Raw genomic sequence first — 13,852 nt, 5'->3', positions numbered from 1 at the left:
CCTGGGTTCAAACCCCAGGTCTGAAAAATCAGCTGTTGGGCTTGCATTTGTAAACCCAACAATCAGGAGGTAAGGACGGAAGAAAGAAAAGCCCAAAGCCTTCCTTGGTTTTGTAGTGAGTTTGAGGCCAGGCATTGACCCTGTCTCAAAAACAAAAGAGTCAGCAAGCTTCATAGTTACTGGCAGTCACAACATCAGTTTCAAAAGCATTTGGCTCTTGGATGGTGGGCAAGTCTTAGTCTTTTATGTTAAATGCTAAAATTTTTGGATCATTGAATTCATGAGCTATTGTAAAGTGGGTTTTTTGGGGAGGGTGGGGTGGTTTAAGATAGGGTTTCTCTCTGCAACTCTGGCTGTCCTGGAACTCGTTTTGTAGACTAGCCTGGTCTCAAACTACCTTCCTTTGCCTCCCAAGTGCTGGGATTCAAGGCATGCGCCGTCGTCCCTGCCCAGCCTTTTTTGTTGTTGTTGTTGTTTTTGTTTTCTTTTTGAGACAGGGTCTCATGAGTCCAGCCTCAAATTTGCTATGTAGCCAAGGATGATCTTGAACTCCTGAGCCTCTCGCCTCTGTCTTCCACCTCTTGAGTACAGAGATAAAAGGTGTGTACAATCAGGGCCTGGAGAGATGGTTCAGTGGTTACGCGCACTAGCTGTTCTTCCAGAGGTCCTGAGTTCAATTCCCAGCAACCACATGGTGGCTCACCTGTAATAAGATTTGGTGCCCTCTTCTGGCCTTCAGGGACAGGCAGGCAGAACGCTGTATAGGTAATAAATACACCTATATTATACTGTATAGATAATAAATACCTATATTACCTGTATAGGTAATAAATAAATCTTTAAAAAAAGAAAAGGTGGGGGCTGGAGAGATGGCTCAGAGGTTAAGAGCACTGACTGCTCTTCCACAGGTCCTGAGTTCAATTCCCAGCAACCACATGGTGGCTCACAACCATCTGTAATGAGATCTGGTGCCCTCTTCTGGGGTGAGGTTCACATGCAGGCAGAACACTGTATACATAATAAATAAATCTTAAAAAAAAAAAGAAAGAAAAGGTGTGTACAATCATACCTGGTTTAAAGAGTCATATAGCCCTTCCAAAATGTATATTTTGTACATTTATAACAAAAGAAGGCTTTAGGGCTGGAGAGATGGCTCAGAGATTAAGAGCACTGGCTGCTCTTCCAGAGGTCCAGAGTTCAATTCCCAGCAACCACATGGTGGCTCACAACCATCTGTAATGAGATCTGCTGCCCTCTTCTGGCCTGCAAGTGTACATGCAAGCAGAACATTGTATATGTAATAAATAAATAAATCTAAAAAAAAGAAGGCTTTATTTTTATTTTTTGAAATATAAAATAAGTTATGCTATTAAATAAACACTTTCTGTAATGCCATTCTGAGGGTCAAAGTAAAGAGAAGTTCCTGTAACACAGGCCTTCTTCCCCCTGGGGCCAGGACAGGGTTACTCTATGTAGTTGATCTTGGTGGATGAAGAAAGCTTCCTGGAAATGGTGACATCCACAGGGTTTCTCAGGAGGAGGAATAGGAAGAAAGGGGCCAAAGAGACTAACAGATCCCTGGTGTGTGCCAGCTCTGCAGACAGGGCAATTGGAGAGAGGACATGGAGTCTTGAATGCTGGAAATAGGAACCTTGAGTTTAGTCCTGAGTCAGTGGGAGACAAACAGGCCCGGGGCTCATACATTTCCGCTGGCTCCACACTTATAGAGAATGGTGGGGGGTCTTTAGGGAACGTGGAAATTTCCAGGTGGCAGGGGTGTAAGGCAAGCGTAGTGGGCGTGAAGCATGTGGGACAGCAGCTTCCCTCATGCCTCCTGGAGTGCAGACAGAAGCCAGAAACACAGGTAATGACACAGGCGGAACAGGCTGAGAAGGAGCGAGCACCCAGATGAGCTTGCTTAGGAGATGATACTACAGTGGACCTTGAAAAAGACTTATTTTTCTAGCCTGACTTGGCCTCAGACTCATGGTAATCCTCTTGCCTTAGTCTGCCAAGAGTTGGAATTACAGATGTGGGCCTGCAAAAGGCAGGGCCTTGAGCATGGTAGGCAGCTGCTTCCAAAACAAAACCAAACCCTGTTTTTGAAACAGGGTCTCGCTTTGTATCCCTGATTGGCCTGGAATTCACTACATGCACAAGGATAGTTTCGAATGTGCAGTAATCCTCCTGCCTCTGCCTCAGACCTTCTTTACTTGAGGAGCCTGGCCAGCAAGGACACTGGCAGCTGTACCTTGCTGAGTGGACCACTTGGCATCCTAGCTACACTGTCTGCTTCTGCAATCAGGTTCATCGGTTAGACTTTGGATGTGGGGGATTAGGGAATAAATAACACATGGCAAGCACTTGATGCTGAGCCTGGCACTAGATGAACATGAGACCTGCCCTTCATGTTCTATTTCCACCACTTCCATGACCATTGTCTCTTGTCTCTTTGTGGCGTGAGAAAGAGGGGTTGGGGAATCCTCTGACTCCATCCTGCTCCTCCTCCTCCTGTCCTCAGAGGATCGGCAGAGTTAAGTCTGAGTACTGGATTAGCTGTGTGGTCCCTACCTCTACTCAGGCTTTTTTTCTCTACCCAGAAGAGACCTAGACAGCCCGGCCAAGACCCATTCTTAAAAGAAAAACAAATGAAGCATTTTTTGGTTTTATTCTTTTTTTTTTTTTTTTTTTTTTTTTTTTGAGTCAGGGTTTCTCTGTGGTTTTGGAGCCTGTTCTGGAACTAGCTCTTGTAGACCAGGCTGGTCTCGAACTCACAGAGATCCGCCTGCCTCTGCCTCCCGAGTGCTGGGATTAAAGGCGTGCGCCACCACCGCCCGGCCTGGTTTTATTCTTTAAAAGTCACACTGGAACCAGAGCAAGGTCCCAAAAGGCTGAGTAAAACAAGCATTGGTTGATCAAGTGCCCAATACTTTCTGGAACTGAAAAGGACAGAGAAAATAAGGGGGAGGAGATAGCAACACTCATGCTAATGCCCAGCGAGGCCCAGAAAAGGGTCTTGGAAGAGACAACAGTGGCTTGGGCCATGCTGAAGGGATGGTGGAATCCTTAAGTGCCGATCTGGGGTTGGATTCTGAAGACAGGAGGCATCAGGCTGCAGTGTGGAGCCAGAGCACCAAGGGTAGATCCCCTGGAAAGGGAAGGGCAAGCCGTGCAGCATCTGTTGGAGCATGTGACACCCAGTGAAGGCCTGCAGACACACGGGCATCGAGAAGATCAAGGCAAAGAAGCAGAGTCAGCCTTGGGTGTGTGTGTGTGTGTGTCACCCGGTTCTGTGGTCAATGAGCACTTCCCCGGGCAGACGGATGTCCAGAGGGAGTGTGTAGGGTGTGTGTGTCACCTGGTTCTGTGGTTAATAAGCACTTCCCCCGGGCAGACGGATGTCCAGAGGGAACGCTTAGTCCAATAGCGTTCGACTGGGTAAGCATAATTACACCCGATCAGATCGATCCGGCTCTAGCACCACTGATTCTCTCCCCAGCGTCCATCCGTTCATACAGCTGGTGTCCACCAGGAAATGGAATACTCGGGATCCAGCAGAGGGCGACACCGGAGCCTTGTTTACTTGGGAAAGGAAATTGGTCTCCAAGGAAGGAGGGGCTGGGGCAGCTGGACTACATCTCCCAGAAGGCCCAGCACGAGAGTAAATTTACGGCCCTCGTGTCTACGCCCTCTTGGTAGGTGGGGCCAATGGCAGAGCGTGAAGGCGCGGGGACGGAGCGTGAACGCGCCGCTGGTTGACAGGCGTGTGACGCACTTCCTGTGCGCCCCCACCTGTGCGTTTCTCTCGCGCCTGTCCCGCGCCGGGAGCTGTGAAGGTGACAGTGGGAGGTGACCCGCCTGGGTCCCACGATGCTAGCGGCACGGCAAGTTCTCGGCGGGTCGCTTCCCGTGCGGGTATCTGTGCGTTTCAGCAGCAGCACGGTGAGGCCCTTCCTGGTTCAGGCCTGGGGTGTCCGCGCGGCGCGCTCTTTCTCTTCGGGCTGCAGCTCAGCCTGGATAAAAACGAACGGTCCCGACCCAGGGCTCTCCGGTCCAGCTTCCTTTATTTAGCAACCTCGTCCTAGCGTGAGGGTTTGCAGGGTTTGAGGCATCAAGGTCTGTTATTTCTTTCTCGCAGCCTTGCCGGGTATCGGGATCATTCCCCATTTGCAAATGCAGAAAACAGCGTTGGAGAGGATGGATATCTCCTCATCCCCCGCCAGTGTTCTGCTTCCTGTAGTGGCCAGGAAGCACTTTTGTGGTTTTTGTTTGCGTTATGAGATAGGGGCTCACTTTATAGCCCAAGCTGTAGTCGAACTAGTAATGATGCTCTTATCAGCGTCCCTGGGTGCTCCTAGGACCACAGGCATCCACCACAACACCTGAGAAGTACTTTTAAGGAGGCGAGACTGGAAGTCTGCCCACTTTCTACTGTCATGACTCATTCCAGCCCATACATCTCCACTTTATCCCAGGTAGTCCCCACATCCCTTTTGTGTCCCATCCCCAGTGAACACAGTTTGCTTCCTTAGCAGGGATGTCAGACCCCTCCAGACAAATACATGCTGGACTTGAAGCAGTGTTGATGCCATAGTTGAAGCATAACATGGGCTCAGCAGGGGCCATCTGCTTTTAGCTTTATGACCGTCCCTAAGTTCCTTTTGCTCTGGGCCTCTGATTCCTCCTTTGTAAAATGGAGGAAAGGATTCCTGCCTCAGGATTGTTACCTGGGTGAGTTGAGGTGAGGTGTGGAATGTTTAGCTCGGTAACTTCTAAGCAGGAAGCACTGAAAGAGGTAGCGTTGCAGCTACCTGTCACCATTAGAAGAGTCTGAAGCCTCGGCCCCCTCTGTGGCCCAGCCCCTCCTATTCTGAAGGGCCCAAAAAGCTGAAGCGTCTGCCCAACCCCTCATGGCCGCAGAGCTCTGCTGGGCCGCCTCCTGACCTTCTGTCTCTCCAGACAGCACCCAAGAAAACCTCATTTGGCTCACTGAAGGATGAAGACCGGATCTTCACCAACCTGTATGGTCGCCATGACTGGAGGTGAGACAGTGCCCTTGGACTGCTGGGTCCCTTCAAAGGGCCTCTTCCTTACATCCTTTCCTACTCCTTCCAGGTTGAAAGGGGCCCAGAGTCGGGGTGACTGGTACAAGACAAAAGAGATCCTGCTGAAAGGGCCTGACTGGATCTTGGGTGAGATCAAGACATCTGGCTTACGGGGCCGTGGTGGTGCCGGCTTTCCCACTGGCCTCAAGTGGAGCTTCATGAATAAGCCCTCAGATGGCAGGTTTGTGGGGAGTACCCTGAGATGTGGTTGTAGGACAGACTGGGGGCTGCTGGAGCACTGGACTCTGGGAGTGATTCTGGGGGACTTATCAGACTGTAAGCAGTTAGGCAGAACTTAAGAGCTCTCCGGATTTCCTCAGCAGGGACGCAAGAGTCTACAATCCTCACAAGATTTTGATTCAGGCAGGCCTTATTAGTAATTGTTGAGCTTCGCAGAATCTGCTCCTTTCGAATCTGAAGTTTCTTTTTTCATGCCTGAGTATGATATGTGGGAATTAGAAAGATAATGCTGGTTCAACTTTTGACCTGCAGCTTCAGTTGACACTTAGAGTGTAAATCATAGCAGTGAGCCATGGGCTCTCCAGACAGGGTTTTCCTGTATAGCTCTGGCTATCCTGGCACCTGCTTTGTAGACCAGACTGCCTCTGACTCAAGAGTACTGGGATAGCCAGTCATTGGTGGTGCACGCCTTTAATCCCAGCACTCAGGAGGCAGAGACAGGCGGATCTCTGTGAGTTCGAGGCCAGCCTGGTCTACAGAGTGAGTTCCAGGACAGGCTCCAAAGCTGCAGAGAAACCCTGTCTCAAAAAAATAAACAAAAAAAGAAGAGTACCAGGATTAAAGGTGTGGGCCACCGCACTCAACCAAATTTTTATTTTTCTTTTATTTATTTATTTTTTAAGTCAGCTGCTCTACCTCCTGTTGGTCTCTGGGCTGTGGTGGAGGTTGGAGAAGAGTTGTTATGACCAGGAGCTGACTCGGAAGGGAAGGCACAGGGAGAGCAAAGACTTTTCTTGTGGACATACCTGGCCAAAGATGACTGGGCTGTCATTGGAGTGAGGCAAAGAACATGAGCTGGGGCAGAGAGGATCAGCTTTTTTGAGGCTTCTCTGGGTATAGAAGGAATGGAGTTTGGTTGAGTGCTGGGTCCTGGTATGTCTGTAGCCTGACTGATGTTCAGGACCCCACAGGCCCAAGTACCTGGTGGTGAATGCTGATGAGGGGGAGCCAGGAACCTGTAAGGACCGAGAGATCATGCGCCATGACCCTCATAAGCTGGTGGAGGGCTGCCTGGTGGGAGGCCGAGCCATGGGCGCCCGGGCTGCCTACATCTACATCCGAGGGGAGTTCTACAACGAGGCCTCCAATCTGCAGGTGAGCACATGGGTATTGGCCGCAGTGCATGCGTCCCTCTCGTGCTTCCTTTCCGGGCACAGCCGTTCTTAGATGGCAGCACTAGTCTGTGGTCCAGCCTGGGCTGGGGTATCCATTTCTGCTTACATCAGCAACAGGACATGGCTCCAGATGTCTTCCTTTGTGCTCCAAAGGTTGATTTAGGAAGTCTTTAAGGGTTCCATGGCCCCTGGACTAGAGGCTGACTCTTGGAGTGTGGTGGGGCTGGGGAACTCACACTTTGTCCCACAGGTAGCTATCCGAGAGGCCTATGAAGCAGGTCTGATTGGCAAGAATGCCTGTGGCTCTGACTATGATTTTGACGTGTTTGTGGTGCGCGGGGCTGGGGCCTACATCTGTGGAGAGGAGACAGCACTCATTGAGTCCATTGAGGGCAAGCAGGGAAAGCCACGCCTGAAGCCACCCTTCCCAGCAGACGTGGGTAAGACCTTGTGAGATCCTGGATCTGACCAGGGACCCCCTGGATGGTTCTTACGATATTTCTCTGTGCCCTTTGGAAGGGAGGATGGATTGATAGAAGGTATCAGTAACACAGGCTCCACCAGTGCCACCATCAGACACCCATGTCCCCTGCTAGCTGTGGACTGCGTCTCACAGTACCTGCTGTAGGAGCTAGGAGTGTGGTGGTGAGCAGATGAGCTCCCCTGGACTGGAGAGCAGTGTGGGCAAGAGTGCTGAGTAGTTAAGAGTAGGAACTGCCACAAGACCAGGGCAGGAAACATCCCACTGCAAGAAACATGTTCCCAGCCAGGCAGTGGTGGCACACCAGAGGCAGGCGGGGATCTCTGAGTTCAAGGCCAACCTGGTCTCAGGACAGCTGAGGCTGCACAAAGAAACCCTGTCTTGGAAAAAAAAAATGTTCTATTTCCTGGGAAGCCACCAGTCACCAATCTCTTTTTATTTTCTTGAAGGGGTATTTGGATGCCCCACAACTGTGGCCAATGTGGAGACAGTGGCTGTGTCCCCCACCATCTGCCGTCGTGGGGGCACCTGGTTTGCTGGCTTTGGCCGAGAACGCAACTCAGGTACCAAACTGTTCAACATCTCTGGCCATGTCAACCACCCCTGCACTGTGGAGGAGGAGATGTCTGTGCCACTGAAGGAGCTGATTGAGAAGCATGCTGGTAAGCCTGAGGACCAGCCAGGAGGGGCAAGGTCCTAGGAGGTGGCACAGGGGGAAACTCAGGGGCGGGACTGGCTTCAGGGCTGACATTAGTCCTGTCTTAAGCCTAGGCGGGTGTGCCAGGCTTACCCATGGTAATTCTTTTGGGTATTGCACAGGTGGTGTCACCGGCGGCTGGGACAACCTCCTTGCTGTGATTCCTGGTGGCTCATCCACTCCACTGATCCCCAAATCTGTGTGTGAGACAGTGCTTATGGACTTTGATGCACTGGTGCAGGCACAGACAGGCCTGGGCACAGCTGCGGTGATTGTCATGGATCGCTCGGTAATAGCCCCATGCCCCACAATCCTCCTGCCAGCCTGGGCATTACTCTCTACCCTACCAATCCTTACAGCCTGAGATCCCAGTACAGTGGGAGAGTGGGCCAGAACACTGGAACCCAGGTTAAGGGTTTTGTGGGAGGCTAAGGTGTCTGCGCGTTGCTTCTTGTCTCCTAGACAGACATTGTGAAAGCCATTGCTCGTCTCATTGAGTTCTACAAGCATGAGAGCTGTGGCCAGTGTACCCCCTGCCGTGAGGGTGAGCTTCCCAGAAAGGCTGGGGTTTGGTTGCTGGGCTGTTCTTAATCTGCCATGAGGCCTGCACCCCTTGAGTGTTGCCCCCCTCCCTAGTGGGAGAGCCTTAGGCCCCTCTTGCTGCTCTGTTGCAGGTGTTGACTGGATGAACAAAGTGATGGCCCGCTTTGTGAAGGGGGATGCCCGGCCAGCTGAGATTGACTCCCTCTGGGAGATCAGCAAGCAGATAGAGGGCCACACCATTTGTGCTTTGGGTGATGGGGCCGCATGGCCAGTACAGGTACACACTACCCTGCTGTGCTACACTGTGGTGGGTGGCATTAGAGTCCAGAGCTTTGGGAATTTTGAATTCTGGTTCATACAGTGCCTCCCTCTCCTTCCCAGGGTCTGATCCGACACTTCCGGCCAGAGCTGGAGGAGCGAATGCAACGGTTTGCTCTGCAGCACCCGGCCTGGCAGGCAGCCTCCTGAGCTGTACCCTGGCCTCCGAATTTCACATCCCTCTGGGAAGCTGGACAATAAACAAGTGCTGCCTGCTCTCCGATCACAGCTTGTCTGTGCTTGTGCTTTTCACCCCTCCACCCGCATCCACTTGTGGCGTTTGCTCCCTCACTGGGCAAGAGAAGCAGGATGGGACAGGGAGGTGAAGGCTGGGCTTGACACTAGGGGATCCATCCCAGGCCTGAGGGCATGCTGGGTGAGCATGCTGCCGCTGAGCTGTGTGCCCAGTCGTGAACCTGGCCCATTGCAGCCTCTAAGGCAGTGCTTCTCATCCTGTGGGTCATGGCCCTCTTGGGGGTCACATATTAGAAATTTCCATTATGACTCATAACAGTAGCAAAGTTACAGTTAGAAGTTGGGGGTTATGAGAACATAAGGAACTATATTGAAGGGTTGCATTGTTAGGAAGGTTGAGAACCACTGCTCTAAATGCTAAGAGACAGGAGAGTATGGACCTGGTCTGCCCTGTGAAGCAGGCAGAGAAGAGGCAGGTGTTCCTAGAGCAAGGCCAGGCACCTGGCTAGCAGAAGCAGATGTTTATTTTGCATTGTGTTTGGAGGTAGGGTGACTGAAAGGAGACAGGAATGGGCACAGCAGGTAGGGCCAACCTACAGCTCTTTCCAGCTGCAGCAACATCTTGGCCCCTGAACAGGCTGCAAGCAGGGTTCTGTGCTGGCTAGTCGCCAAGTTGCGGGGGCACACTGTCCAGCAGGTGCCACAGTTCCAGCCGGCGGTCACTGCGGCTCAGACACTCACGCCAGTGGCGAAGGCATTCCCCACTGGCTCTGTTACTCAGCTGTACCCCACCTGCCGAGGGAGGGGTCAGTAGCCAGCAGAGGCTCGTGAGACACCCCCCTCAGCACCCTGTGTTGCTGCTCACCAATGAAGTCATCAGCTGTGCCCAGGTCGTAGTCCCACACCGACACCAGCAGTGTCTTCTGGGCCAACTCCTCCCTATGACCTGCGTAAAAGAATTCCTGTAGGGGAAGGGACAGGAAAGAGGTGAGTTCTTTGCCGCTTTAGAAACGGGCTCAAGCATGGCCTGGTTTGCTAAACCATGACCACACTTACTGGGTTCTCCCGGCTGTGACCCACCTCATTGAACTCAGGGTTCAGGGTCTTTCTCCGAACACTGGTCTTGTATTTGGATCTCTTCCCAGAACCTGGATGCAGGAAACTAGAAGGAGAGATGGGCTTGTCAGGTGTGCCCCTGCAGAACCAAAGGTTCTCTTTCTCATTCTCCATGCCCACCTGTCTGTTTCTACTCACAGGCGGACAAAGGGGTCCGAGTAGCCATTGGCATCCATGGGGGCCAGGTGGGCACAGCGCAGCACACCCACCAGCAGGCCACCACGCTGGGAGCTGTAGCATAGGGACAGGAGGATGCGTCCACGTTCTTCCCCAGACACTTCTGCCTCCATCTCCTCCTGGAGATGCAAGCTAAGTCAGACCCTGTCCTGTCTGAAGCCTGCCACCTGTCTCAAGTGGCCGGGCCCCACTGTGAGAGCACAGATGGCTATAGAAAAAAACAGGCCATCAACTTTATTTCCTTAAACAGCCATTTCCCCCGTTCTCAGAAGAGACCTTACAGTGGCACTCAGAGATCTGTATCCTCCAAAGCCCAAGAAAGGCAGGGGCTTGCTGCTCACCTCTCTGTCAGTAGGAGAACTGATGATTGTCACAGCCATGCATGTGACGTGTCAAAACCAGGAGCTTTCTAAGTGGCTTGTTCCCTTGCAATGGAAATAGCTCTGGGAGACTGTCACCAGAGAGAGAGACAGGTCTCTTACCTCTTAAGCCCACCTCCACAACCACTGCCTGGCTGACCATGTTATGAATATCCTTTGCCACATTCTTTAGACATTGGAGCCCCCGGCTAGGATGATGGCCTGGGTAATCAAGCCTTCTTTCCCATCTTTGGGGTAGAATTGATGGCAGAGATCTAGACTTTTGTCATTGGCAGTGCTTGGTAATGCAGGAGTGTATGGCCTCCGCTTCCGTGTGCCAGGGCACAACTGCACATGGGCTCTGGGATGGGCAGACTGTTTGGGGGTTCTTAGTGATGACCACTGTGTGGGACTCAAAGGCTTGGGGTTAGCTAATCAGCTGCTGCAGAAGCTGGGCCTCCTCTAGTGGGCAGGGCACCTACTCTGTTGACGGGAGCAGCTGGAAGGCCTGCCTCCAGCCTTGTAGATACCCTTCCTACCGGGCTGTGGGGTTACCGTCACTGCCTCCTGACAGGAACACCCAGAGGTATCCCCAGAGCGGACACTAGTGGTAGATAAGCTTGTTCCACCCTAGCCAGTCCTCCCACCTCTGGTCACAAATACCACCTTTCAGGCTCTGCCTCTAGATTGCTGGTTCTCTGCCTGCCTGTCTTCTGAGAACTCTGCAGGTCCTTCCTAGGGTTCCTCATCTCCAGGCTACCCTAGCAAAAGAGTCATTGTCACCCTGCCTAGCCAGTTCTTGAGGACTCAGAGAATTTATGAGAGAGATGGACTCAAATTCCTCCAAGCCTCTGATTCCAGCCTGGGCCGCCTGGGCCTGTCTGTCTCCATACCTGCTCGGTCAAGTTCTCCTACCTACCTCTTCATACAGAGACATCCCACGGGCTGTGTCCAGACTCTTGGGCCTCTTGGTCTGAAAAAGCAAAACCCTTGGTCACTTCAGGAGATATTGTCCAGGTCCCTTACCCCATTTTCATTACATGGAATTTGGCTCTGTGGGCCCAACCTGAGCCCCAACTCCACTCACCAGCCTCCGCTTCTCCAGACAAATGTCAAAGCTCCTGGCTTGGTTTGGCACTAGCTTCCTCAGGGGCACTCGTAGCTCCCCTAAGGGGGGTGCACGTCGCCGCCGCAGTCGTGAGTCTTCACACACACATAACCTAGTGGCCAACCAGGTCACTCCTGGTCATACGAGCCCCACCCCCTGCCTCCCTACCGGTGGCCTGATCTGGGTCCTCACCTCAGGGTCTTCCGTCCGGCATCCTGGTAAGTAAAGCCATGATAGGTGAGTGTCTCCTCCCAGACAGGTCCCCTGGTGCCTCGAACAGTGCGTGTCCGAAGCTGGCTGGCCTGGAGCCAGGCAGGGAGGTCAGGCATCCTCCTGACCTGCTGCCTTGACTCTTGAATCCTTGCAACTGAGACTTAGTTCTTGGAGTAGTGGTGAAGCAGGATCCATGGGTACCTAAGCTGGCCCTGCCATCTAAGGGGCCTAGATCTTACCCTTACCTTAATGGCCCCCGGCAGCAAGTTGGCTTTGACATAGGTGTCCACAGAGCCCGAGGCTGGTGGCTTGAGGCCCTGGAAAGAGAAAATGAATGGAGAGGCCTGTGGCTTGTCCCATCCCAGAACCGCTGCCTTCATCCTCACCTTGGCACGATGGACTGTGCAGTGCAGGGTGCTGTTGTCCGCATCAAAGAGAAGTGTGAACTCCAGGGTACCCAGGGCAGCTAAGGTGGCAAGTGGCAGGCATGGTCACCCCAATCCTGCACCCACCTATCCCACATGGCACAGTGCCACTTGCCTGGCCTCTGCCATGGTGCTAGAACACCGCATCCGGTCCTAGGGAGCATCCCCTCATTGTTTCCCCTACTCACTGCTGTCATCCGAGTCTCCTTCTGGCTCTGGGTTGGGTTGCGGCTGGGATGCAGAGTGGACGGCCGGGGCCAGCATAGCCTGCGAGCCTGGTGCACGCAGCACCGGCTCCAGGAATGGGTAGAAGTGTGGGAAGTAGTCAGAAATGAGGCGGATGGGCTGTATGGGGCCGGGACTCACATCAATGGCCATGTGTTCCTGCATGTTCACCCGCTGCCGCCCACCAGCTGGCCCTGCACACGCCATGGTGGCTCAGACATAGAGACTCAAGAGAAAGCTCTCACCTACCAGAGACACTGGGCACACACCTAGCCACCAAGATGAAATAAAGAAACATCAGCAAGGTTGCCCTAGGACAGACTGAAAGGAAGGGTTAGGAGCTCTACCTGGAGGTCAAGGCTGGAGTCAGCCCTTTGGGAGCCTTACCTCTGACAGCTGTGTCTCTGCTCTGCTGCTGCTGGCTCTGGTGTATGCTTAGGGCAACAGAACCCAAGATTAAAGTGACCCATCTGAGCAAGTGTGTGACCGAGCAGGGGAGGGGATCAGGTGCCCACATTGCCCAAGGGCCCTTCCCTAGCGCTGGCTGCCCAGCCGTCTCCTGCCATGCCCCTCCATTCACACTCTGTCAGATGGAGCTATTTTTGCCACCGTCATGTGGTCCTGCTGCTGGGTAAGAAGGCTGCAGGGCTAGAGGTGACAAAGGGGGTGTTGGGGGTAGGCTGGAGAGGAAATAGGTGAGAAGGGGGACAAAAGGGGTGAAGAGAAGGGACTGTGGAAGTGTGCAGAAATGGGGAGGCTTCTGTGGAAGAAGTGGGTACTGCAGCTGGGAAGGCCCTGCATTCTGGTTCCCTTGAGGAAACCAGCTGAAGATCACGCCACATTCCAGCCCTGTCCCCTGGCTGGGATACAGTCAAATCAGTCATGCCCCTTTGTCTCCCTACCACGTCTGTCCCTTGACCTTACGGTGGCCCTCTGTGTGGACTGGCCTATCACTTCATCTCCACAATTTCTTCTCTTCCACCGCCCAGGCGGTACCTTCTACTTAGACCGGCCTCTGCCCTGGCAATTGGTCACTTCTGTCCTGGCAATTGGTCACTTCTGTCCTGGCAATTGGTCACTTCTTTGAGGTGTTCCTGGCAAGGGAATCTCACTGACAGTAGCTCCAGCATCCCTTCCCCTTCTGCTACCCAACAATTTATTGGTTTCTGGGACAAAGTCTCAATATGTAACCCAAGTGCAAGGGAACCTTGAATTCTCCATCTGCCAGTTTCTGCCTCCACTCTGCAGGCATTACAAGGGTAAACCACATACTTTTCTTCTTCCATGTTTTAAACATGTATTCTGTGTATCTCTATCCATACACATACGTGAGCATGCATGTGGAGGTCAGAGGACAACTCGCAAGAGTTGGTTCTCTCCTTCCACCACGTGGGTCCCCAAGTTAGACAATGGTTGTCGGGCTTTGTGGCAGGTGCCTTTACCCACCCAGCCATCTCACCAGCCCCATCTTGGTTTTTTTTGAAACAGGGTCTTTTATTTGGTCTGGTTCTCACCAAGTAGCCTATCCGGGCTGG

The 13,852-nt window shown here is 52.7% G+C and overlaps 2 protein-coding genes across 2 annotated transcripts; one reads left to right on the top strand and one right to left on the bottom strand.

Moving 5' to 3' along the window:
• Nucleotides 1-3,776: 3,776 nt before the first annotated feature.
• Ndufv1 (NADH:ubiquinone oxidoreductase core subunit V1) lies at nucleotides 3,777-8,722 on the top strand. Its single transcript, XM_075972991.1, has 10 exons — nucleotides 3,777-3,942; nucleotides 4,960-5,042; nucleotides 5,116-5,286; nucleotides 6,257-6,440; nucleotides 6,711-6,900; nucleotides 7,391-7,603; nucleotides 7,761-7,927; nucleotides 8,101-8,182; nucleotides 8,313-8,458; nucleotides 8,563-8,722. Exons 1-10 carry the CDS (start codon nucleotides 3,871-3,873, stop codon nucleotides 8,647-8,649), a joined length of 1,395 nt encoding a protein of 464 aa, XP_075829106.1. The 5' UTR covers nucleotides 3,777-3,870; the 3' UTR covers nucleotides 8,650-8,722.
• Nucleotides 8,723-9,208: 486 nt separating this feature from the next.
• Nucleotides 9,209-13,811, bottom strand: LOC142849996 (double C2-like domain-containing protein gamma). Its single transcript, XM_075972989.1, has 10 exons — nucleotides 12,281-13,811; nucleotides 12,054-12,133; nucleotides 11,913-11,984; nucleotides 11,647-11,756; nucleotides 11,434-11,566; nucleotides 11,266-11,319; nucleotides 9,949-10,106; nucleotides 9,775-9,856; nucleotides 9,560-9,656; nucleotides 9,209-9,486 (listed from the first exon to the last, which is right to left on the bottom strand). The coding sequence occupies exons 1-10, from the start codon at nucleotides 12,522-12,524 to the stop codon at nucleotides 9,356-9,358; spliced, it is 1,161 nt and encodes a 386-aa protein (XP_075829104.1). The 5' UTR covers nucleotides 12,525-13,811; the 3' UTR covers nucleotides 9,209-9,355.
• Between the last annotated feature and the right edge of the window lie 41 nt (nucleotides 13,812-13,852).

The sequence above is a fragment of the Microtus pennsylvanicus genome, chromosome 5, assembly GCF_037038515.1.
Source record: "Microtus pennsylvanicus isolate mMicPen1 chromosome 5, mMicPen1.hap1, whole genome shotgun sequence".
In the NCBI taxonomy this organism is placed as follows: Eukaryota; Metazoa; Chordata; class Mammalia; order Rodentia; family Cricetidae; genus Microtus; species Microtus pennsylvanicus.
Note: the sequence above shows the minus strand (reverse complement) of the source record. Positions and strands in the feature narration are given on the sequence as shown.